This window comes from Athene cunicularia (genome assembly GCF_003259725.1).
Source record: "Athene cunicularia isolate RWA chromosome 1 unlocalized genomic scaffold, athCun1 chr1_part1, whole genome shotgun sequence".
In the NCBI taxonomy this organism is placed as follows: Eukaryota; Metazoa; Chordata; class Aves; order Strigiformes; family Strigidae; genus Athene; species Athene cunicularia.
In genome coordinates this window covers 93427598-93450305 of record NW_020799091.1, presented here as the reverse complement: position 1 = coordinate 93450305, position 22708 = coordinate 93427598, and the positions used below count along the sequence as shown (strand labels likewise).

At 40.5% G+C, this 22708-nt stretch overlaps 1 protein-coding gene across 3 annotated transcripts in view; it reads left to right on the top strand.

Moving 5' to 3' along the window:
* The window catches only part of AGPAT3 (1-acylglycerol-3-phosphate O-acyltransferase 3), a 53585-nt gene extending 32592 nt beyond the window's left edge, over window positions 1–20993 (top strand). For all 3 annotated transcript variants that reach the window (XM_026845251.1, XM_026845160.1, XM_026845334.1), the window contains exons 3-9: window positions 3914–4083; window positions 4892–5053; window positions 7650–7803; window positions 8249–8351; window positions 11513–11588; window positions 13785–13983; window positions 14613–20993. In XM_026845251.1, the coding sequence (XP_026701052.1) occupies window positions 3914–4083; window positions 4892–5053; window positions 7650–7803; window positions 8249–8351; window positions 11513–11588; window positions 13785–13983; window positions 14613–14701 (953 nt within the window). In that variant the 3' untranslated portion in view covers window positions 14702–20993. The remainder of the gene's footprint in view (window positions 1–3913; window positions 4084–4891; window positions 5054–7649; window positions 7804–8248; window positions 8352–11512; window positions 11589–13784; window positions 13984–14612) is intronic.
* Window positions 20994–22708: the final 1715 nt, after the last annotated feature.

Genomic DNA, 22708 nt, shown 5'->3' with positions numbered 1-22708 from the left:
GTTTGTCACTCTTCTGTTTGTGGGATGGCTCTACAGTGAGTGCAGCTGCTTTGCTCTCCTCTTTCAGACCTTTGCAAAACTTCTTCCCTATGGATGGCTTTTTTTTTTCTCTTCATACAGTTTAACAGGGGGATTAGATTCCTGAAATTAATGTTTAGAAGGCTTCTTAGTCCAAATGAAAGTGTTTCAGCAGTGAATCATCTAATTTGTTTCCATTCTCCATCCCCTCCCAGTTTGCATGGCCACTTTACCTTAGTGCTCAGCTCAACATCCAACTCCCACTTCAGGTAAATGAGTTGCCTAAATGAGTACTTGAAGACAGTGAACTGTCATCAGTCCACTGACAGGTACCACATCTCTTATATCATCAGTGTGAAGTACTACCAACAGAAACTCTTCAAAGTATCTAGTTCAGTTTCTTTTTCAGGTTGTTGTCCTTGTCCTTCCTGTGCTTTTTGTCCTATCTAATGAGAATGTTGTCTGAGAAGCACAGGAGAAAGGAAATTCTATTAAATAGAGAGTGGCAGGCAAACTGTCAGGAGAAAATGTATTGTAATGGAAGAATTCATAGGTAGAAACTTCAAAATTAGCTAGGTTGAAGGGGAGTGTAGGTATATGGGAATTCTTTTTAATTTGCTTGTAAGAATTTTTTAATGTGCTTTTAATAATCTAGAAACTGATCTCATCCTGAAAACTATTGTTGCACCAATAGTCTGGCTTTTATGAGGATATGAGCTGTTTGTGCCTGTAAGGCTTGTAGGTTCAGTCCATTGATTTCTACAAGTTAACATTGTGCATGGAAAAGTGACTCTTTGCATGCTGTTACCTTACATCTTGTGTACACTGGAAATAGCCTACACTATTGTTCAAAAAGGTTTGGAGAAGATGAGTAGATAATTGGGTTGTACCTAGGATAACCCCTTGTGTATGGCCTATTCTAAATTAAATGATTGAGAAATTAAAATATGAAAATGAACATAAATTTTATATGGGATTGCAGAGTGCTGATGGCCTGTAATGGAAGAGCTGACAGCATATGCACTTCAGTTGTGATTTAGAGCAAATTAAGTAAGCTGTGTAAATGCAGCAGTTCACATGCTGCCATTCATAATGATATATATTTCATTATGTGGAAGCCTTTTGGCAACAAACCTGTAGGTTGGTGTTCTGTTCCGGATGCTATGTTTTGCTCATTTATTCCAAGCTGTTTAGTTTTAGGCTGAGGGTATTTCATGTCAGAGCTGTCTATAACAGAAGCTGCTCTGCCTGTCCGGCAGGGGATCACTGTGCCAGAGTAGATACACAGGTGGTTGGGTGTCTAGCTATGTATGGCCCACTGAAAACCAGGCTCTATTCTTACTGTATCTCTTCTCATATACCTAAAGCACAGCTTCAGAAGAGGAAGGAGACAGACTCCGTCCAGTGTTTGTGGCAGACGTTTGGGGAGGGAACAGCTGTTGAGCTCTAGCCTCAATGTAAGCCCTTTGCAGCAAATGTAATTCATGATGGGTAGTCTGTACTTCAAGCTCTCCTACATCGCCTCCTTTCAGATGACTCATGCCTTTGGAGAGCACAGCACGTTTGATTTAGTCCTATTGCAAAAATAATATCTCAAATGTTAGCACTTTAAACTGAGAGGTTGCACTGTGCCTCTTGTTTTGTTTCTGGGTGGTTTGAGAGGCCTTAAACCTGCCCGCTTTGGCGTGTGGGAACCCCAGCCACAGGAGGGAGTTTGTTGTATCAAGACATTGCTTGTCCTCTACAGGAAGTATCCCAAGCAGTGCAAGTGTTACTGTCCCTTTGTTCAGAAGGATGGGCTTGCTGTAGCATCGGCAGGTTCGGTGCCATGCAAAATAGATGTAACTCACCAAAAAAAAAAAAAAACCAAAAAACAAAAAACAAAACGAGCCCACTCCCAGTTATAATTACATCATCTATGAGTACACTTGTAAAGGACAATGTTTCTTTATTAATTCTCTGGCTCATCTACCCTCCTCTCTCAGTATGAACTCTGGCAAATCTCTCAGCAAAGCTTCCTCCGCTATTTTAGAGTGAATGGTACAAGAAATGCCCTTCAGAAAACCATCCACACCTGCCTCTGCAAAACTTTTTCTGATTTGGAAGAAGAAACACACCCATTTTGGTTTATTTCTGATAAGTAAATGCAGCAACTGTAGCAGGTACTGGAGAGGTTTGTCCTTAGTACATAGACAGGAATGGAAAGGGAAAAATCGCTCAGAGTACCACACTGTGTTTGGTACCACTACTCCATTCTTCTGGCCACCTGCTTGGAAGAGCATAGCTCTCAACTGAGGTCACTCTTGCTGTCCTCTTTTCCCTTTTACTGAGCCAGGATAACCAGAGCAAGGAAGTTGAGTGATCACATCATTTCAAAGGACACAAAGCAGGAAAGCAGTGATAGAAACCTCTAGCTGGTATAAACTATTATTTTGTCTTTCCTCTGCTGTATTTCCAGTTGACCCGGAACATTCTCTCAGCAAGTTGCATAACTTTGTCATGACTCAAAATGACTGAGTCCTGAAAATGATACAGAACAATAACCTGGTGGATAAGTGGTCACATAGGGAGTACAAATGAAAAAGATAGTGCTAGAGAAGTTATGTTTGTATCTTCAGCAGACCAAGATTGGTTTCCCCGATCATTCATAAATACTGTTTGCCTTCTCTCTGATGTGGTGTGAAATTGGACCCACTCTTATTTAGCAGTATGGATAGATTACCCTGTCGTGATCCCACTGATCAGAAGCCCTTATGCAGGAAGACGCTGATCGATTTTGCAAAACCAGGGTCTCCCAACAGAAGGTTGAAATACCGCATGACAGAACCTGATGTACAGAACCGTGGGGGCAACTCCAGTTTTGACTCTGCGAGTTTGTCATACCGATGTGGCAAGAGTTGGACTTTTTAACGCTGTATTTGTGCAACCTAATTTTGACTGCATCCATATCTCATTGAAATGAGAAAATACCAATGACTACAGTTTGCACGGAAGCATGGAAGAATGAACTATTCTCATACTTCATGTAGTTGTCCCATGATACAAGCGATGCCTTCCATCTGCCTTGTACTGAAATGAGAGAAATAGGCTAACCATAGCAACTACATTCAGTGTGTGCTGAATTTAAGTGGAAGGGTTTTTTTAAGATGAAAAAAGGGGAGGTGGAAATTAAGAAGAGCGTGTAATAAAGGAAATGTTCAGGGTGGAGTAAGGCATGCTGGAATATAGAAAACAGAGGGGAAAGGCCTCATTCTTTCTTTTGCAGTAAAAGAAAGACACGATTTACCATTCCTGTCTTTGCCTGGGTATTCTAATAAATTGGCTTGATTCTCTGGTGTTTCTGACTCTGTGTTGATGACCATAATACAGAATGGTTAGAGTTCTGTGTTCTAATATTAAAATCTATTGCAGAAGTATATTGCACTGTATCCCTTTAAAAGCCCTTTATTGGTCTGTTTACCTCCATAAAGTTTGTTTCATGTTGAGTAAAAAGCATTAGGCTGCATCTATGCGTAATTTGTATTCCACCTGGGAGAAACTGTACTCATTTAGTGAAGCAATCAACAGCTCAACTGTCTGTTTTCAGGCACAAAGTTCTGGTTTTTTTTCCCAGTGATCATGAAATTTCCCATTCATAATATAATGCCCAAACTTGTGACTATTAAAGACTTGCTAAATTATCCATGATGTATATATGTAGTGCCTCAAATACTGCTTAATGTGATTTGATCTATACCCATCCAAGCTCTCATTTCATCTGTACTGGTTTGGATTGAAAAGGTGACAGTGTTGTTGGGAGTCAGAAGAGACTGGGCACTGAATGGTGCTGGAGATGAAATGCTAAATGCTTTCTGTAAGTGGCACCACTAACTCCTCTCTCTGTCTTGTTTGTTAGAGCTGGTAATGCTGCTGGAATGGTGGTCAGGCACAGAGTGCACCTTGTTCTCAGACGAGGCCACTGTGAACACCTTTGGGAAAGAACATGTCATCATCATCTTGAATCACAACTTTGAAATCGACTTCTTGTGTGGCTGGACTATGACAGAGCGTTTCGGAGTGCTAGGGGTATGTGGGGCCATGAGCTTTCCCTTCATCTGGAGGTTGACAGGTCTATTTAAAACTCATGCACATACAGAATCACAGAATCATCTAGGTTGGAAAAGACCTTGAAGATCACCTAGTTCAACCATTAACCAGAACATTGACAGTTCCCAACTTCACCGTGTCCTTTGAGTGCTATGTCAACCTGACTCTTAAACACCTCCAGGGATGGGGACTCCACCACCTCCCTGGGCAGCCCATTCTAACGCCTAACAACCCGTTCTGTAAAGAAATGCTTCCTAATATGTAGTCTAAACCCTCTCTGTTGCAACTTGAGGCCATTACCTCTTGTCCTATCACTTGTTACTTGGTTAAAGAGACTCATCCCCAGCTCTCTGCACCCTCCTTTCAGGTAGCTGTAGAGGGCGATGAGGTCTCCCCTCAGCCTTCTCTTCTCCAGACTAAGTTCCCTCAGCCACTCCCCGTACGACCTGTGCTCCAGACCCTGCACCAGCTTCATTGCCCTTCTCTGGACACGCTCGAGTCATTCAATGTCCTTTTTGTAGTGAGGGGCCCAAAACTAAACACAGGAATCGAGGGGCGGCCTCACCAGTGCCGAGTACAGGGTCAAGATCCCTTCCCTGTCCCTGCTGGCCACGCTATTGCTGACACAAGCCAGGATGCCATTGGCCTTCTTGGCCACCAATTTCTTTGTCTTTGAGTTTCCAGAGTCATCAACGCTTTGTCATCTTGACTTTAATGTCTTTGTTTGATCTCATTGTACAATTCCACAAATGACACTTTTGGATTGTTGTTTTTGATTTTCTCCAAGAGTTCCAAAGTTCTTGCTAAGAGGGAGCTGCTATACGTGCCCCTAATTGGCTGGACATGGTACTTCCTTGAGATCGTTTTCTGCAAAAGGAAATGGGAAGAAGACAGAGATACGGTTATTGAAGGGTTAAAACGTTTGGCTGATTATCCTGAATACATGTGGGTAAGTGTTGAGTTCTTCCTCTAGTATTGACTGCTAGGAGTGGAGGTACTCATGTGGTATTGTAGCCTTATGTATCAGGAGAAGGTCTGCCCACTATTTTCTTCAAGTGTTGTCAAGGAAAACCTGGGTTCTGTTTCAGGAGGTCTTTTGGGATATGCTGATAAGGTGTTGCTCTATTTGCCTGTCAGTAACAGAAGTCATTTGGGAAAACAGTTCAGAAGCTTGCATAGATGATTAGAAGCTTGATGATAATTAAATAATAACCAGGCTTCTGTAATACTTGTTCATTTTGTCTGAACTTAGTAAAAACAGCCCATATTTGATTACTAAGTCTATATAACCTTAAGCGACATTTCTGAGATAGGCTAAAAAGACAAATAAACAAACAAACAAAAAAAACCTTTGGAAAAGTGAGTGAACTGGGGGGGAGGGGAGGGAGGGGGGAATGCCCAGACCATGGATTTTGGTAGGAAGTTCTTGTTAGTTTGTTCACTGATCTGTGAAATTACAGGTTTCCCCAAAAATGTCTACAAGGACATACAGCAAGCTTACATCTGCTTTTGCAGTTAGGCTTTTCCTTTTTATTTTGACATTATTTGAAGTCAAGGGTGAAACAACTATGTTTCATTATGTGCAACATTATTAGATTTTACTGCAGCAACAGAGTGGTTTACTCAACCTATTAACTTTCTTTTAGCTTTGAATGCAAACGTTTTGATAAATTTACTGGTTCGCTTTTATAGCAGTGCGTGCAATGTACAGTTATTTGGCTTATAAAACATTTTAAGAGGCTTTTTGTGCATTTCAAATGATTTTTCAGTATTACCCAGTACAGCTTCTTAAAATGGATAGTGAAATAGTAAGCCTTAAACTAGCACATTGTGAATACATCAGTTGTGATTTTTCTATCATTATGAAGTGGTAAGAATCTGGAGAACGTATTTTAAACTACTTAATTGCTTGAATATATGGATGTGAACTACGTTTAATATATCCTTCTGATTAGTGTTGAAAAAAAGGAATAAAAGAAAAAAACCTTACCAATTAAAAAATCTCAAGAATGTACTTTAGTTGCAAATCTGCAAATCTATTTTAATGATTTTACGATTGAAAACCAAGGACTAGTCTCTAGGGAAAACAACTTGAAGGTATAAATGCAAAATGTAGTTAGCATTGATTATTTAAATCAAGACTTCCTGCTTGGTAATTTAAATACTGATTCAAATTGACTTGAGTAAATCAGTTTCCTAATTTTTGTGCATTCTAAATGCCACGATTGAGGTTGTCTGCACAGTCTTCCTTTACTGAGGTCTTTCTCACACGTTCACTGCAGCACACCCAGTACCTCGCTCACAGCCTTGGTCCAGAAGTATCACCATGCCACTGAGGAGGGTGAGAATTTGGTATAAGAGCTCACAATCTCAACCCCAGCCTGCAGTGTTACTTTCTGTACCTTGTGCTGTCCGAACCCTTTGGTGGTGGTGGTTGGTCAGGTTTTTATAATGAATCTGCCCTCAAGGGCCAAATGAAGATAGCAGGACCAATCCCTGTTCTCTCGCTGCACTCTAGCAGGTGTTACTTTTGAGTCTATGGTTTTGTGGTTTCAACATCATTTAACTTTTGTGGTGCGCACTGTGTGGATACACTACAGAAAAAAAAAAAATCACAGCACTGACAAATAGGAGATGTATAGTGATGCATTTGGTAAGTCTTTCTTTCAAATTGCAGCATCGCATGATACTGCTGTGAGAGTAGTAGCAGCCTGCCCTTCTCCCCTTCCATTGCTTACCTGGAATGCAGAGGTTTGTGCGTTCAAATGAAGCAATTGTTCCACTGGTGCCACAATGGGAGTGATGTCCACCTTTCAGAAAAGGCCAGGGATAAACAGAAATTTACCCTAGAGACCTCAGAAAGGCTTCATTTGTCTGATCTTGGCTTTGCACTGCTTCTGGTCTATCTCTCAACCTGAGCAGAGGCAATATAGAGGTTGGAGAAGGACAGATCAATGTTTTGTGCTGCTTGAAGTCAGTATGGTTACTCTGGATACCACAGTCTGATTGGTGCTTTACAGGATGAACAAAGTAAAGGTTCTAGGGAAAGGCACCTTTTTTTATGAACACAACTGATAGAAATGCAAAACCAAAAAAACCCGTAAAAGCTTTCAGGCAAATAAGTCTGTCTTCAGATGAGTAATTCTTCTTGTACAGTACAAATTTTAAACGAGGTATCTAGTGATTAATATGTTTTTTCCTGAAGTGGTCATGTACTGATATTTGAATTGCTTTTTCTGATTTGTAGATTAGTCCATCACCAGCCAGCCAAAGACTTCAGGGATTTTTCTTTTTTTAAGTAAAAGTTTCAGGTATAACCATTTAGACTTTTTGTCACCTTAAATTGCATACCAGTGTTATTAAAATTAAATCGTAAATGAGTTGTGAGATGGTGCTTATGCATAATACTTGATGACCTAATGAGACAATTGAAATGTGTGCGCGTGCATGGATGTATGCTTATCTTGTGCAAATTTTCAGTAGTCTGCATGGTTTCTTTTGATCTCAAGATGTCCTTGGGTTTGTCTTTTGTCTCATTGTATTAGTTTCTCCTGTACTGTGAAGGAACTCGTTTTACGGAGACCAAGCATCGTATCAGTATGGAGGTAGCTGAATCCAAGGGGTTGCCTAAACTGAAATACCACCTGTTGCCCAGAACCAAAGGTTTCACCACTGCTGTCCAGTGTCTCAGGGGAACAGGTACTGGCAAGCTGCTATTTGTGCTTTGCATTAATTGTAATGTATTGTGTAGTGTACTCTGTGTAGCACAGTGTAGTATACTCTGTTGTTCATTATGTCCGTTACAATTAGTGAGTTGGCAGTAATAAGCATTCAGTGTGTTAACTGTTAATTTGTAAATTGCCATAACGGTCTTAAAAAATACTAAACGTTTCATGTATGTCTTTGTTGCTTAGTTCATCAAGTTGTCTTGTGTTTTGATGATACGCATGCTACATAGATGGGAATGTCAGGTGGCTGATACAGTTAAATACAACATGTAAACACAAAGTAGTGAAGGACTCTGCTACCTGACATCATTAATGCAAGGCTTGCACAAGGCTCTGTTGCTGTCTAATGCAAGGATGCTGGCAACATTGTTGCTAGAATTGCTGCTATAACAGCCATATTTTCTTTTTTGCAACAGTTTCAGCAGTGTATGATGTAACACTAAATTTCAGAGGAAACAAGAACCCGTCTTTATTAGGAATTCTTTATGGAAAGAAATATGAAGCAGATATGTGTGTAAGGTGAGCATATAATGATGGAGGTGAGCCCTAAGATGCATGCTTTGGCATGTCGAAGTGTATACAGATTTTACAGGGAAATGTCCTTTTCTGTAGTCCCCTTTTCCTTGTCCTTCAGGTTTCTTTGCAGGCCACAAAGACCTGCCTGTTTTTCCCCCTGCTTCAGTTCACTTTTGCGTGAGATCCCATGATAGCACCCAGCAAGTCAGAGACCACTGGACAGATTTTTTTAAGCCTGGGTGTGACCCCACTGTCGTTCCAGGGTTTCCTTGTTTTGTGCAGTGAGGACACTTGTCTTTTTCCCTTCTCTGCTGGGAACAGAAAACCAACTGTTCTGCCCCCTCCCCAGTCCTCTGTGAGCATATGTAGAGTACAAATAGCCTGTCCAACTTCAGTAGTCTCTTGTCGTAAATAGTGTAAAGCTCCTTACTGTGCCAGTTTCTTTTCTTCTCTCACATGGTTTGATTAGCAGATTAGAAATTAAATAATGCTGAAATTCAGACACCATATGAATGAGGTAGAACATTCCTCACATTCTTCATTACTCTTTTGCCTGAAAGAGTAACTGCGAACACCTAACTCCATGCAGCATGTACACACATACATGCACACACACATGCCTTCTCTTTCTTGCTTTCTCCTTGTTGCCTTCTGCTTTAAAGGCTTCCTTGTGATCATAAAAACTACCAACCCTTTCCTGATGAATTTCTTCTTTTCCCTTTTGTTGTTTGGACCTGACAAACAACCTGATTGTTCTTCCCACAGTTCTTTTGACAGTTTACTTCTGCTTCTCTGGGGACATCACCCACACTTTGGCAAACATTGTTATATTCTGGTGATGGTGTTGATGTTTGGGTTTTTTTTTAAAAAGAAAAAAAAACAGAAAAAACAAACCTTGCGACTTTCCCCCCACACCTTTCCCCTCTGGCCTGGGGTCTGTGTGTTGCAGATGCATGGCACTGGCTCTATACATTGTCCTTCTAATGAAAGCAGGTACGTCTTCCCAGAGCCTTTTCCAGCAGTGAAAGACTTTGTAGGGAATCACGCTTATTATCTATTGTGTGGAGGTATAGCAGCAACAGTTTTGTGGAAGGAATACTATCCCAGGGGAGACTCCTGCAGCTCTGATGGGGAAGGAAAGGACACATGTTCCAGTTCTGTTCTCAGATACTGCAACTTCCACAACATTTTAGTCTTTCTGTTGGAAAGAAAACAACAGAGGTGATGGGGAGCAAGATGGGGTCACTCATTTGCAAGGGGTTTCATTTTGACTACACTTGCCAGACATTCCTGATGAGGAAAGTGAGCAGACAGCTTACCAGCTAGCAAAACAGCTGGTCATCTGGTGGCCACCTGTAATTCCATACTGATGGCAGATGCGTGTAGCATGTCTAGCTAGATCTGGGGTACACATGCATGGATGTTCATCTGTATAATTGAAGAGCTGCCTCATGCATTCGGTTAAATATCCTATGGCTTGCTAATGCAGATGCAAGTTGGTTTTGTTGGTGAGGTAGTAGGAGGAAAGAAGAGAAATGTAGTTTTCAATAGTCATTAGAAGAGGTTTGGATTTATAAAACTCTGTTGAGGATAATGTTGCCAGGTAAAATTTCTAATTTTACCCTATTAAAGAAACTTAATTACTGTGTTCAGATAATTTTAATTTAAAATAAGTTTATGGCCTGAATCAACATTCTCAAGGTGTTTTTCTACACTTGAAGCTTTTTGTCTGTTTGGGAGAAGAAGCTATGAGAATAAGGAAACTATTTTTACAATCTTTTTTCTGAAAATTGAATGTGTCCTGTGTCAGCAGACTTAGCTTAGCTCAAAGAAAGGAGGAAGCACGTAAGCTCTTGTTCTTCCTATATGCATATGCAGTTACCTGTGCAGAGGTAAGAAGCTTAGCTCTCTGCAGAGGATCCAGTCTTTCTACTGCCTGGCTCCAGAGAAAATAATCTGCTAAATTACCAAATGTTATTGCTGTGAGTTCCCTCTAGTGGTAAGAGCAATACAACGACAATTTTACCAGAGAGCTTTCAGCAAATAACTTTTTACGGAGCTTTTATTGAACATTATTTATATTAACTGAGCAGCTCCTCCTGTTAGAGCTAATGAAAGTAAAACTGTAAAATATGGTGTTCAATTTGTTTGTTTATGGAATGCAGAAATTATGAGAAATGTGTTAGAATATCTTCCCTCTGCTGCTGAAGACCCAAAGGCTTTAGTTCATACTGTGGAAATATATTCCCCTTTGAGCAACGGCAAATAAGTTGTATCTGGTATCGCTGTGACTAGAGCCCTCCCTGAGGTCACCCTTCTGTTGTTACTACCCTGCTGTTAGAAGGCGCTGATAGAGTCCCAAGTGTTACCAAAATATGTTCAAGATGAGGCTGAGGTGTGTTCCTGCCTACTGCAGACTTCTTTCTGAACTGATCCAGGGCTGAGATGTGTGCCACCGAGAAAGGAGATGATACACTTGTGAGCATGTTGGTGGCCTTTCTTGGAAAATAAAAGCATGTAGGAAAATGATTGGCTCTTCCCACTAGAAAGAGGCTCTTAAAAGGTGCCTGTTCTTGGTGAGGTCAGGTCAGTACCACGAGCTGGGCATAATTTTTGTATGCACCTAGAACTGTCTGTAGGGCTGGAGAGGCAAGGGGAGAGAATTGCAGTCACTGTGGAAGATGATGTTTTCCTTAGGGTTGGTACAAAGTGAATTTTTAACCACCCCTTCCATTCCTTCCAAAATGGGGTTTTTGCTAACAGAAGGTAACAAACAGTTATCCTGGGGTTTGCAGCTTGCTTGTATTTTCCCAGCTTCGGGTGCCTCAGTCTGAACTCACTGGGAATCAACCAGTGGCAGTTCTGGTGAAGGAAGAACAGTGAGTGGGAAATGCTTGCTTTACTAACAATGAAATTGATGGGAGCTTGTACAGTTTCTTTTGTTGCAGGAATCTGAGATTTTAGGTGGAGAATCAGTTGTTATTTAAGTCCCAGTTTTTCTCTGCCTTTAAGACTTCTGCCATCAGTGACAGTGTTACCTGTAGCTTATGCCCTTCATTGAATGCAAGATCTTCCCTAGTAGAGGTCTAAAGTCAAATACCTGGATTTTTCCTTAATTCTTTTTTCTTTTGTTTTTCCTTTCTTTAATCTCTTTACTAAACTAGGAGATTTCCTCTGGAAGATATCCCTCAAGATGAAAAGGAAGCTGCAAACTGGCTTCATAAACTTTACCAGGAAAAGGTAAATAGCTTTGCTTTCAGCTCTCTCGCTTTTGGGACTTTCACAGGGGTAGTGTGTGAGTAATGCACACTCTTCCACTGGATGGAGAGAAGAGATGGAAAAATTATGTATAATAAGGCAGTTGTCCCTCAAACTGCTGAAAGAAGCAGTACAGGAGAGCCCCTTGGCCACAGAGGGCTGGCTTGTGAGTAGGTCTCAAATTGCTGGGAAGCACAGTGGGATTCAGAGATATGCCTGAGTTGTGAAAAACTAATAGCAATCCACTGTCTTTTTATATTCTTCAGCTTTTGGGTCTCTGTCATACATTTCTAAAAGCTCCATTTTCCCTGTGGGTGTTTTAGGCACTCAAGAAGAATGATAACTGTCAGGGACAGCTGGTCCCAGCTCTTAGCAGCAATTGTCCTTTGCTTTCATGTTTCTTACACTGTCACTTTCCTTTTGCCTCCTGGTAATACCTCTGCAGTGGTGTGTGCCATGGTACAGACAGTCCCTTGGATCTGCTGCCAGGCACTGATGTAGCACATAGTCAGCATGCCTTCAAACAGCTTGAAGCTTTTCCTTGTGTCTTTGCTTTTTTTACCTTAGATGGTTAATTTTTTTACCACAGATTTAACAGTTCTGTGGGGAGGAGAGCGCTGTAATTAATGTTGCCCAGCCCTGATTGGTGGATTGTTGAACTTGAAACGTGTATCTTGATTTTTTGCATATCTTTGTGGGAAAACAGAGAAGCACAGAAACTTTAACCATCTTGGGCTTTCTTCTGCTATGATGACCTGTGGTGCAGCATTTCCAAGCTTATGCTTAGTCTGTAGGTAGGCAGCAAATTGTTCTGAGTCTCATTTTATTAATTCTAACCTAATTTGTTTGAATACCTAAGCTCTAATTCAATTAAGGGGAGAGAAGTTATCTTACAAAGAGCAGTAGCTACCATCATCTTCTCCCCCCACCTCCCATTAGCAGGTGTATCAGACTAGCTTGTGGGTAAGTTAGTGTAACAGAGGATTAGAGAGCTTAAGAGAATTTTTTTTTTTTTTTTTAATTTGGAATCTTTGAATCCTGCCCTCTGCTATCAGGGACATGCGATCATGTAATTCCCTTGTGAAAAGGCTCTCAGATGCAAGAATTCCTTCTGACCCTGCCTGGCTGGAGGAGCAGACATTAAGGTGTATGTTACAGGGGTGGTCTTTCTCTGTTTGGCTCCTGCTTTGTTGAACAGTCAATGCAGAGCTGAGCAAATGCAGCACAGAGCATTCACTCCACTTGGCGCCATTCGTTGGGCAGAATGCTCTGCTTTGCTTGCAGATGGATGGCTTGGTGTTCCTTGCTGGTGTTGGCTGTACCTCTGTTTAACTTTGGTTTGAGGAGTAGTTGGAGAGGTATTACTTATATATAGTGGGTGTTTGCTACCACCATAAGATCAATATATAAATGTGTTGTAACTGGAATCCTTAAAGTACTCTTCCTGCACAGAAGGTATGTCCTCAAAAGGCTGTGGTATTGGCAAGGAACACCTTGTGCTTCTCAGCCCTTTATAAGGGAAGCTAAAAGAAAGACAGCTTAAGTGGGGAAAAATAAGAAATAGCCAGACCTTGGTATGGCTTGGAAACCTTACAGGACATTCTTGCAAACTGAGGGAAGACTGTGAGCTGCTGCGCCTTTGAGTGACGTGTTTCATGATTGCATCTCTCTTGCAGGCTCAGCTCAGGATGCAACTGCTCTGTTGAAGTCTTGGGGTTATGGGTAGCACAGTGCTGTGTCTGCTGGTTAGCTTGTGCTTTGCCTTCCTCTTCTGGCTGTATATACAGCATTTTTCTGCTGTGTGCTTTGCTTAATCATGCTGTGTTTTCTGGAAGTAAAGAGCATCAAAGAGACAGGTAGTGTCTGAATTGGCCTCTGGCCTGACATTTGCCTGAATTCCTAAGCAATTAAGAGAAGAGATGAAGGTATGCAGTGGTAAAGAGGCTGATATTGTTTCAGTTTCTGATGGTGGCCAGATTGCCTTCAGAGGGCCAATACTGTAGCCTTGGTGTTCAGCAGAAATGTCCAAATAAATGACAGCAGGTGGAGATGGGTGCTGCTCATGATGAGTATTTACTGCAGACACTGTCCTTGAAGTTGTCTTGGGGTTGACTAGTCTTGGATTGCTTGGTGCAAAAACTGTGAACATGTTTTTTTTCTATCTTGTCTTTCTCCCAGGATGCTTTGCAAGAGATGTATAATCAGGAAGGCTTATTTCCTGGCCAGCAGTTTAAACCTCCTAGGAGACCATGGACTCTCCTAAATTTTCTTTTTTGGGCCACAGTTCTCCTCTCTCCTCTCTTCACATTTGGCTTTGGAGTTTTTGCAAGTGGATCACCTCTTCTTATCCTTGCATTCCTGGGACTTGTTGGAGCAGGTAATAAAAGCAGAGAAGATGCTAAGCCCAGCGTGACGTGTAACAGGATCCATTACCTCCAATAAGTTCTGTGTATTAATTAATATGAATGAGGCTTGCAGGAAGAGTATTTGGAGCTCACTCTTAGTCTTTATATTGTATAGCACTCATTATTTCAGAAGCTTTAATCCAGGAAGGTTTGCCTTCATATCTTAGGCAGTATCTATAGCAATCAATAGCAAATGAGTCTTGTAGCCCATAATTATGGTGTCTGAAGGAGAAAATACTTTTACTGTATACCTTGTCTGTGAATTAGAGAAAAAACCAAAACCACAAAAGCAAACAGACCCAAACCAACCAAACAAAAAACCCCAAACAAACAAATGTGGGCAGGGATATGCTTCATACTACCTGTCCTGTTAATCAACATAGTAACATTAATTATATTTTTAAATCTGGATTGGTCTCCTCTTTTAGTGACATCTGACCTGTGATCCATGTGCAGCCTCATACAGCGTGCTGTTGGTCTCTAGTCACTGCTGTCCTCAGGACTGGGTTAACTCATGTTGGTTCTGCTAGTGTTTACATGTAACTTCTGAATCCTTGAACTGGTTTTAATATGCCTCCCGTTTCTCTGTTATATTTTAAAGCTTCCTTTGGAGTTCGTAGACTGATAGGAGTAACTGAAATAGAAAAAGGCTCCAGCTATGGCAACCAAGAATTCAAGAAAAAGGAATAACTGACAGCTGCAGTTCAGCACATATAACCAGACTATGGTATCCGATTAACTTCAGTTAAAAAACAACAACAAACACTTAGAAACTATCTTTTTCTTAATAAACTGATGACTAATATTAATGAATAAAACTTGAGCCAAGAATGAAGAAGTTGGAGGCATCAACTGAAGAGAAAGCATCAACTTTCTGCCTGTTTAAGGATTACTGTAGTCAAACTATGGGAGAAAACCTGGGGTGGGGTGGAAGAAGAAACTAATTTTTCTTGCTTTGTTGGGAGACTTGGGGGTGGGGGGAGAAAAGAGGGCATTGGCCATGGCCACGTGCATCTTCAGATGACTGAATACACTGGTTTCTGTCAAGAGCACTATACTCACTTTTACAACAGGAGCCATTGAATGTTTCCTCTTGCTAAAGCCAATGTAATGTTTGTTGTTTTCCAACTTTTTTTATTAATAAGCCAGGAAAAAACAACCCTTCTTAAATTAATTGAAAGATGTTCATTGGGTTAGAGTAATTTTGGAAAGGCTGTGTTGTCATGGCTACAGTTGAAATCCTAATTTGTATGTTACACTGATACTTTTTATTTTCAGGCAGTGTCTTAAAACTTCTGTAATGCAAGAGAATGGATAGTGGAGTTTGGAAGCAGTGTGTAATTGATCAGCACATACCATAGAACAGATCCACTAGTATTAAAACAGTGAAAAATTCTCATATCTCTTGCTAACTGCTCAAGGCTGTTTAATTTCAAAATACTACTTCAGTCTTGAGTATTGTTTGCCCTGTTTCACATCATACATGTATGATAATCTTGAACCTTTTTGGGCTGGTTTTGTTTTCTGAATTAACGGTGATCATGGGATTTGAGAGTTGTGCAAAGAAGGAAGTTTTTTCAATTGTCCCAACATTTTCTCCTTTTAGTTCTGTTCGCATCTCTCATCACCAAAGTCCAGTTCAGCCAACCTCTCTCAGTAAACTGGGAGGCAGCAGCAGAAATCAGCACAATAGTTTTCAAAATGTCGTCTTTTACAAAAATTTTAAAAGGAGAGGATTTTGAATACTGGCATCTCTTGAACTTTTAATGAGAGTTTCAACATGGATTCACATGGGGCCAGGATCTTACCCTGTGTGCTGTAATGATAGGGTGTGCTGCACTTTCTACTTCGTCGTGCTTTAGATGTTAATGTGAACTATAATGCAAGGTGAGCAGTGCTGTTAAGCATTAGAAAGAGAATGGGGTCTCTTCAGGGATTTTAAATATCATTAGTTTTGCTTGTTGACCTTTTGGTTTTTTTCCACGGAAAATTAGAGATCAGAATCATGGCTGTACCTGTGTATTTTTTTTTTTTTCCACAAATGCACATTGAGATTTTTGTAGATTGCTGCTGTATGCATAGCTGGAGAATTAGTTACAAACAGATGCAAACTACCTGTATGTTCAAGTCTGAAGGCCACAATCTACATTGGGCTATGCTTAGAAGTTGGTGAAATGGGTTGCAGATCTACAGTTGAGGGCAGAACCTGACCCTCTGGGTCTGTATTTTTAACCCGGCTGCCACTAGAACATTTATCTCATTTTTGTAAAGAGCAGATCTTATCAAAGCACTGGTGGTTGTTTTCATCTTTGCTCTCGTAACCAAGATAAGAGAGTAATAATTTACCTTCTTTATGTATTTACTCTTAACCATTGGAATGTAACCTCTTCTCCCACAGGTTTTTCTGTTTTCAAACACTGGAAGAGCAATTTTAACTTAGAAAAAATATTTTACTTGGTGTCATTAATCACTGTTCTGTCATGCACTTAATTTTTATTTGTGGTCTTTTCAACAAAAGGATCTGAAGGATGACCTACAGCGTCTGTCTCCTGTTAGAATCATCCTTACTGAATAATTGTACCTGTAGCCCCAGCATTAGGATGTCATTTTGTCCCCTCAGTAAGTCTTCCCTAAAATAGGGGATACAAAACTGTTGTTAATATTAGTGGAATTTGGAATATGCTTTGGGAACCAAGGAGAACAGACCCTAGCCATGACTCTGTTTTCATTGCTGGATGTTTATGTACTTTGTCTTTGAATATGGTTAGACTTCCAAATGCTGATAGAGAGATATTTCTGACTTTTCCCTGTTTTTTAACTGGAGGACTAAAAGCGGTGGGCTTTTCTTTCTTTTATTTAGTCCTTTTTTTTTTTTTTTCCTTAAGTAATTCAGTAATGGCTATCATTCTTGCTTCCTAGAAAGATGTTACAAATGTTGTATACTTGCTTCCTGAAGATGATAATGAGTATATATAAATTGTACTGGCTTAGCAGAGCAAGGCTTGCAAAGCAGGCTGACCATTGACTATGTTTTATATTTTGAACAGTATATTAATGGGCATGACAAGAATTTCACAAAATAAATCCCTTCTTAATGCTGAGGAGAGATGCTTAAAGGAGAAGGGAATTAATAGCCTTTCTCTTTATGGGATTCTTTTCTCCTCTTAATGCATGTAACTCCCTATTCAGAATCATGGGATTAGTGCATGTACATCAAGGGGAGAATAATCAACATTTCATATTTTCTTATCTTACTGGTCATGCTTTCTTTTGAAAATATAATAAATACATCATCAGTTACTTAAATTTTGCTCTTCTAAACAGGCATATCAGTAGCCATTTGGAAAACTGAAATATACAGCAATGCACAAAACAGTACTACACGAACACAAATCTCTTCATTTTGAATTTTATCTCCTCAGATAGGGGTTTTTATACATGCGCGTGCACACGTACACAAGAGTATTGTATAAATTAAAATGACTGGAAATAGCTGAAGTTAATGTCACTAATGAAGATTAGCAGGTGGCTTGGATTGAAAAAGTGAGCATAGATTTTATATCTTATTTTCTTCTGGTTTAATAGAATATAGCTTGTATATTTGACTACCAAGCCCTTTAAGAGCAATAATAAACAAAAATATGTCATGTTTTTCGTCTTTTGCTTTTCAACCATGCTAGGTTTAATAAACTTAAAGCTATAGGAGCTTTTTCTCTGTCCACCTTTCAAAATTTTCATTTATTGCTTGATTGTTTAGACTAAATACCATGTTCTCCAGTATGGACTTGAAAGCTTGACTGCCATGGAGTTCAGCATTGACTCTGAAGATGAATGGTTCTCAGACTCGTAAGGACAGATGCTATGCTCTTGGCCTTGGCAGCACTTGTCATTGTCATGAAGAACAATGATGTTGCTCTCAGAGTGAGATTTGCAGTTCCAGGGTAGCATCACGTTGACCTCTGTCTAAGAAACTGGTGGAAGAGCTTGGAAACTGCTGGTGTTGTGGCATCTCTTAGTTAGTAAGGCACAAAAAGCTGATGCCGAAGAAAGACCAGATAACTGGTATCCAGAGGTCTTGGCTCGGTAGGGATTACAGTTCTCTATTGCTCATTGTGGGCTGAATGTGCTCTTGCAATTGACTTTGCGTCACTGAGCAAAATATCTGTCTCCGGCACAAAGAGCATGGGCAATGTTCCTTTGTTCTGCTTTAACTTATCTTAAAGGGCTCTACACTTAATTGCTGACCAATGAATATGACTACTACCTTCGTCCTAATTGCCTAGTATTCACTGAAAAAGTGAGTGTGTCTGCTCACTTCCATGTGATACCACTTGTCTCCATCACGGATGTCTGTATATTTGCTTGCCTGTATTTTCTGCAGATGGTTCAGTTAGGACCTCTTAGCTGGAACTTGGAGCTTTCCAGTTCAACCAGTCCTACCAGAATTGTCTCACATAGCTGGGGTTTTATCTTCCTGCATTTTTGCACTGGTTGACGTGCTCAGTAGGTCTGAAGTGACACAGTTGTGTTAAGTGACAATGCAGCTTTGCTGCTTCAGAGCAAAACTTTTATTAGGGAAGAGTAATTCTTCACAGGCCTGCTCATATAGGCCATCACTGCCTGGTAACAGGTCCCTCTGGCATTGATGAAGCCAATAGAAGGGAGCTGGCACAAGATCTTCACTAAGCATTGGAATAACTAGCAGGCAGGGGTCACTGTACATCTGATAATCGCTAAAGGTACTGTTTCTGTCTGTCTACCCCAAAATCTGGTTTTGCTTCATGTACATTTTTATTAAATAAATGTGGGGTTGGAAACTTTTAATAATGCAGAGTTCACACTACGCAGAGTGTTTCAGATTGAAGAAAATCTAAACATGTTTTGGCATCTTAGATAAGTATGTATTAAGAAATCTAAGGCCAAAATTGGACAGACCTTGCCCAAGTGTGTTTCATTCAGATGCTGAAGGCCAATGCAGATAAAAGTGAAAAATGCATTCTTAGGTTTCCTTTGAAAATCAGATGCAGTGGTGTAGCTCACTCCATCTCCTGGATGCCCATGTGCTCGTGTCACTTGGTGTGAAATTTCTGGTTCACAGCAGACAATAACTACACATTCTGGTTTATGCTTGTGGAAAGAAGCCCATCCCTGTAATGGTAATGATGAATTTGTACTTTGACCCAGTTTGTCACAGCTGCTTGTTTCTGTATTTCTGAACCTTTCTGTCCGTATTGAGCTGCTCCGGGGCTGCCAGCGCTGAATGAAGCCAGGATTTGAAGCAGGTGACAGCTGTTCTGAGAGCTGCAAGGTGCATCTCTGAAGGGAGGAGGAACACCGCAAGGTGCATAGCTGGAAGCAGGAGCACACTGACAGGTCTAGCCCAATTCTTGCCCTGAGAAGGTTGAGCGATTGCCAGGAGCTTTGCAAACCAGAGATAAGCATGTAGGTGGGCAAGCAAAATCTGACTCTTCATATGAATGTGAAACCTCCCTGTGACAGCTTACAAGGCAACCATGTTCATGTGATTGGGGACAGAATTTGTTTTAAGGGCTTGTTACAGATGGCAACTCTTACTCTGCCACACTTCCCCCTATTTATCTTGAAGACTAGTTTATCTGATTGTCTCAGCAATCTCTCATCAAGATCCTTGCAGATTGTTGGTTGTGGTTTATTTGCGTGCTGTGGTTTTGAGGGAAGACTTTCTGAAGTCAGTGTTACCTGACCTGTGCCACATCTGGTAGCCACCAGAAAATGTCATGAAAATATGTCACACTTCGGGAAGACAGTGGATTGGCATCTGTAAGCCAAACCTGTGATGTTTCTCTTATCCTCGGCCTCTCTAGGTCTATGGAAAGCTGCCTGTACTTCTTGAAAGTTTATACCTGTAGTTACAAGCCACTCCAGTTTTTGAAACTGTGAAGAAAGTTAATTTGTGCACTTTCACTGTTGAGAGCCCTTGAGTGAAGCTTACTGTCTATTCCTAAAAAATCTTTACATTAGTAGAAACAGCATTTTATCTTTTTAAGAGGAAATGTATTTCAAAAATAGACGCTTTAGCAGACACCAGAATAGAATCTAAATTGGAAGTATTCTTTAATGTGGGGAATGCCACTACCAATTACTGTCTTACACGTTTGATGGGTTTGTTGTTTTGTGGGTTTTTTTTTTATGACTGACCAATGTGCATTTTCAAGGAAAACACTCAAATTTTCTAGTCACACTAAAATCTAACTTGCAAAGAGAGGAAGAGTGGGCAGCAGATGCTAATCAGGAACGAATTCCACCCCCTCCCTACCCCCCCTCCCCAAACCAAGGGATGAACTGGTTCTGTGGACCTCCTTTATTACGTGCATGTGCATCGAGAGCCAAGCGGTGTCCCTTATTATTATTTTGCTTCAGCTTTGTCAGAGCTGTACCTTGTGACACCTGAATGCTACTTGCCTGAACGCCAGGCAGCCACTGTCAGCTGGCGTGTCGCTCACTCCTAAAGATCACCAGCAAGTACTGTAGCTTTAATGAAAACCTTCTCTCTGAAAAAACTCACCATCCTTAACCTGATTTGTTACAAAGTTGTCATTTGGAGGGAAGTGTAGGTACCAGATGATCATTATTATCTAAATCTAATGAGTAATAGAACTCTATACAGGGTACACATTTACTGTGCATGTGTATATATTTTTGTACATTTTTACAGTTATTTCCTACACTTGATTTTATGATGTTCAGAAAAGATGCATCTGAATCTGGTTAAAAAACAAGAAGCTATTAAGAAAACCCAACCTTGTCACCTACTGTAGTTTCTACTAAGAACTGTGCCCAAACAAATACGCAGATTTACAGTGCTATGCAAATATTACTTTGTAAGTTGTCTCTTAAATTTTGCTTAAGTAGTTCACGCTGTTTTTACTGGGCTTTCAGAAAATTTAATGCAAAAGACTTGTCTTGTAAAATAAAATAGCTTTGGCTGTGTGAAAGTACTGTATATTAGAATCTCATTCGTGCTTTCAATTTTTTTTTTTTTTTTTTGTACATAATATGCTGGCATAGAGGGTTTTTTAATTGTGCTTGAATGAAGAAGGGTGACTGTCCAGCATCTGTTTTTTTTGCAGTTACTGAGCAAGTAGCCAATAATGTAACTGGGAGATCTGCCTTCTCCTCCTATTTGCCACTCTGTTTTTTGTAACTAAACATGCATTAAGGTCTATTTTCTTTTTTTTGCTTTGGTTTTATTTTCATTTACGCTTCTTGGTCTTAGTCCTTGGTCTTAGTGATCCATGCAAGGGCCATGTGTCTGCAGCAGTAATGTGGATGGATCATTTTGTGGGGGTTGGGAGTAAATAATAAGTTTAACCCTACAGCCATTCCCTGCCCTAAGCCAGTTGTTGAGAACTGCTGAGAGATGGTGCATTACGGTAGCATTTATAGAAGCAGTATATAGTTTTGCATGGCTCTTCCAAATGACCAAATGAGGATGGGGGGAGGGATGTTCCTTTCCTGAAGAATCCTCTGAAGTAAACCCAAAGTTGTCTAAGAAGTTGAGACTCCAGCAGGGTACGCTGGCTCTACAGATAGATGCTGTAGATTAAACCACTTTTTCGAATCTGATGCCTTTTAAGTTTCTATTTTTTACTGGAAGATAAAGACCTTTCCCCTTCCTTAGCTGTATGCCAATATCATACGCTCCCAACAGAAAGGAAACCAAGACCCACTGAAAGATCGTTTGGTGATTTTGCTCCCTTCCCTGTATTTTTATCAGAAGTCTGCCCAACACAAGTAGATCTCTACAATTTCTACCTCTAGTATATCCCTGGCCTGCCTCTGTACCTGTTTGGTCCACTAAGACATCAGCTCTTTTGTAGGATATTTGTGCCTGTAACAAATGGCAGGTGTGCAATAATACCATGTACCTGTATCATCTTTTTGCTAGACTGCAAGCAGTTCTTGCATGTTCTCCCATCCCTGATCCTTTGCTCCTTTGAATATTCCAGGTTGTGCTGAGCTGCCTTGTAATGACCATTGACCATGATCTGTTGCACCATGTGTCACTGTATGGGCAGTCCTTTTCTGTGGAGAGGATGGTCTCTGATTCTAAGAGTATGCAGGCAGAAACTTCTCTGTTACTTTCCTAGTTTGCACAGCTTTTCTTATCTCTGTTCCTCCATTGAATCTCCTCAGATCCATAATGCATTTTTAAAGGCCAGTGATTTTGATCTGGAATTTTTAATGCTTTGTTCCAGGACTTTTTTTTTCAGCTTTAAGGTGAAAAATAAGGGTTGAAGTTTTTATTGGTACAGCATAATAAAGAATTAATTTGATTAAGATGGTATGATCCTTAGTACATGCATGCAAAAGCCAAGCCCTGAAGAGCAAAGCCCCCAGCTGATGGCAGAGCTCTGGTCCTTAATGTATGTTGTCTTGCCATGCGCTACAGAAAAGACGCTGCTGTTGTTAATTCTTGTCCTCAGAGGTACATGCCTTCTCTCACTGACTATCCACCTGCCCTTCTGCAAGTCCTCTTTCCTGAGCTGCTTTCTCCTGTTGAACCAGCCAGTATCAGACATCACAACTGCATGTACTGGAGAAGCAGAAGCCATCGGCAGTGGAGTATATGGACAAGGGTAGGTTAATGGGGCAGCATGTCACCAACAGCATTTGATATCCAGCACTGTGTAAGGTAGCTGTGGCAGTGGAAGAAAA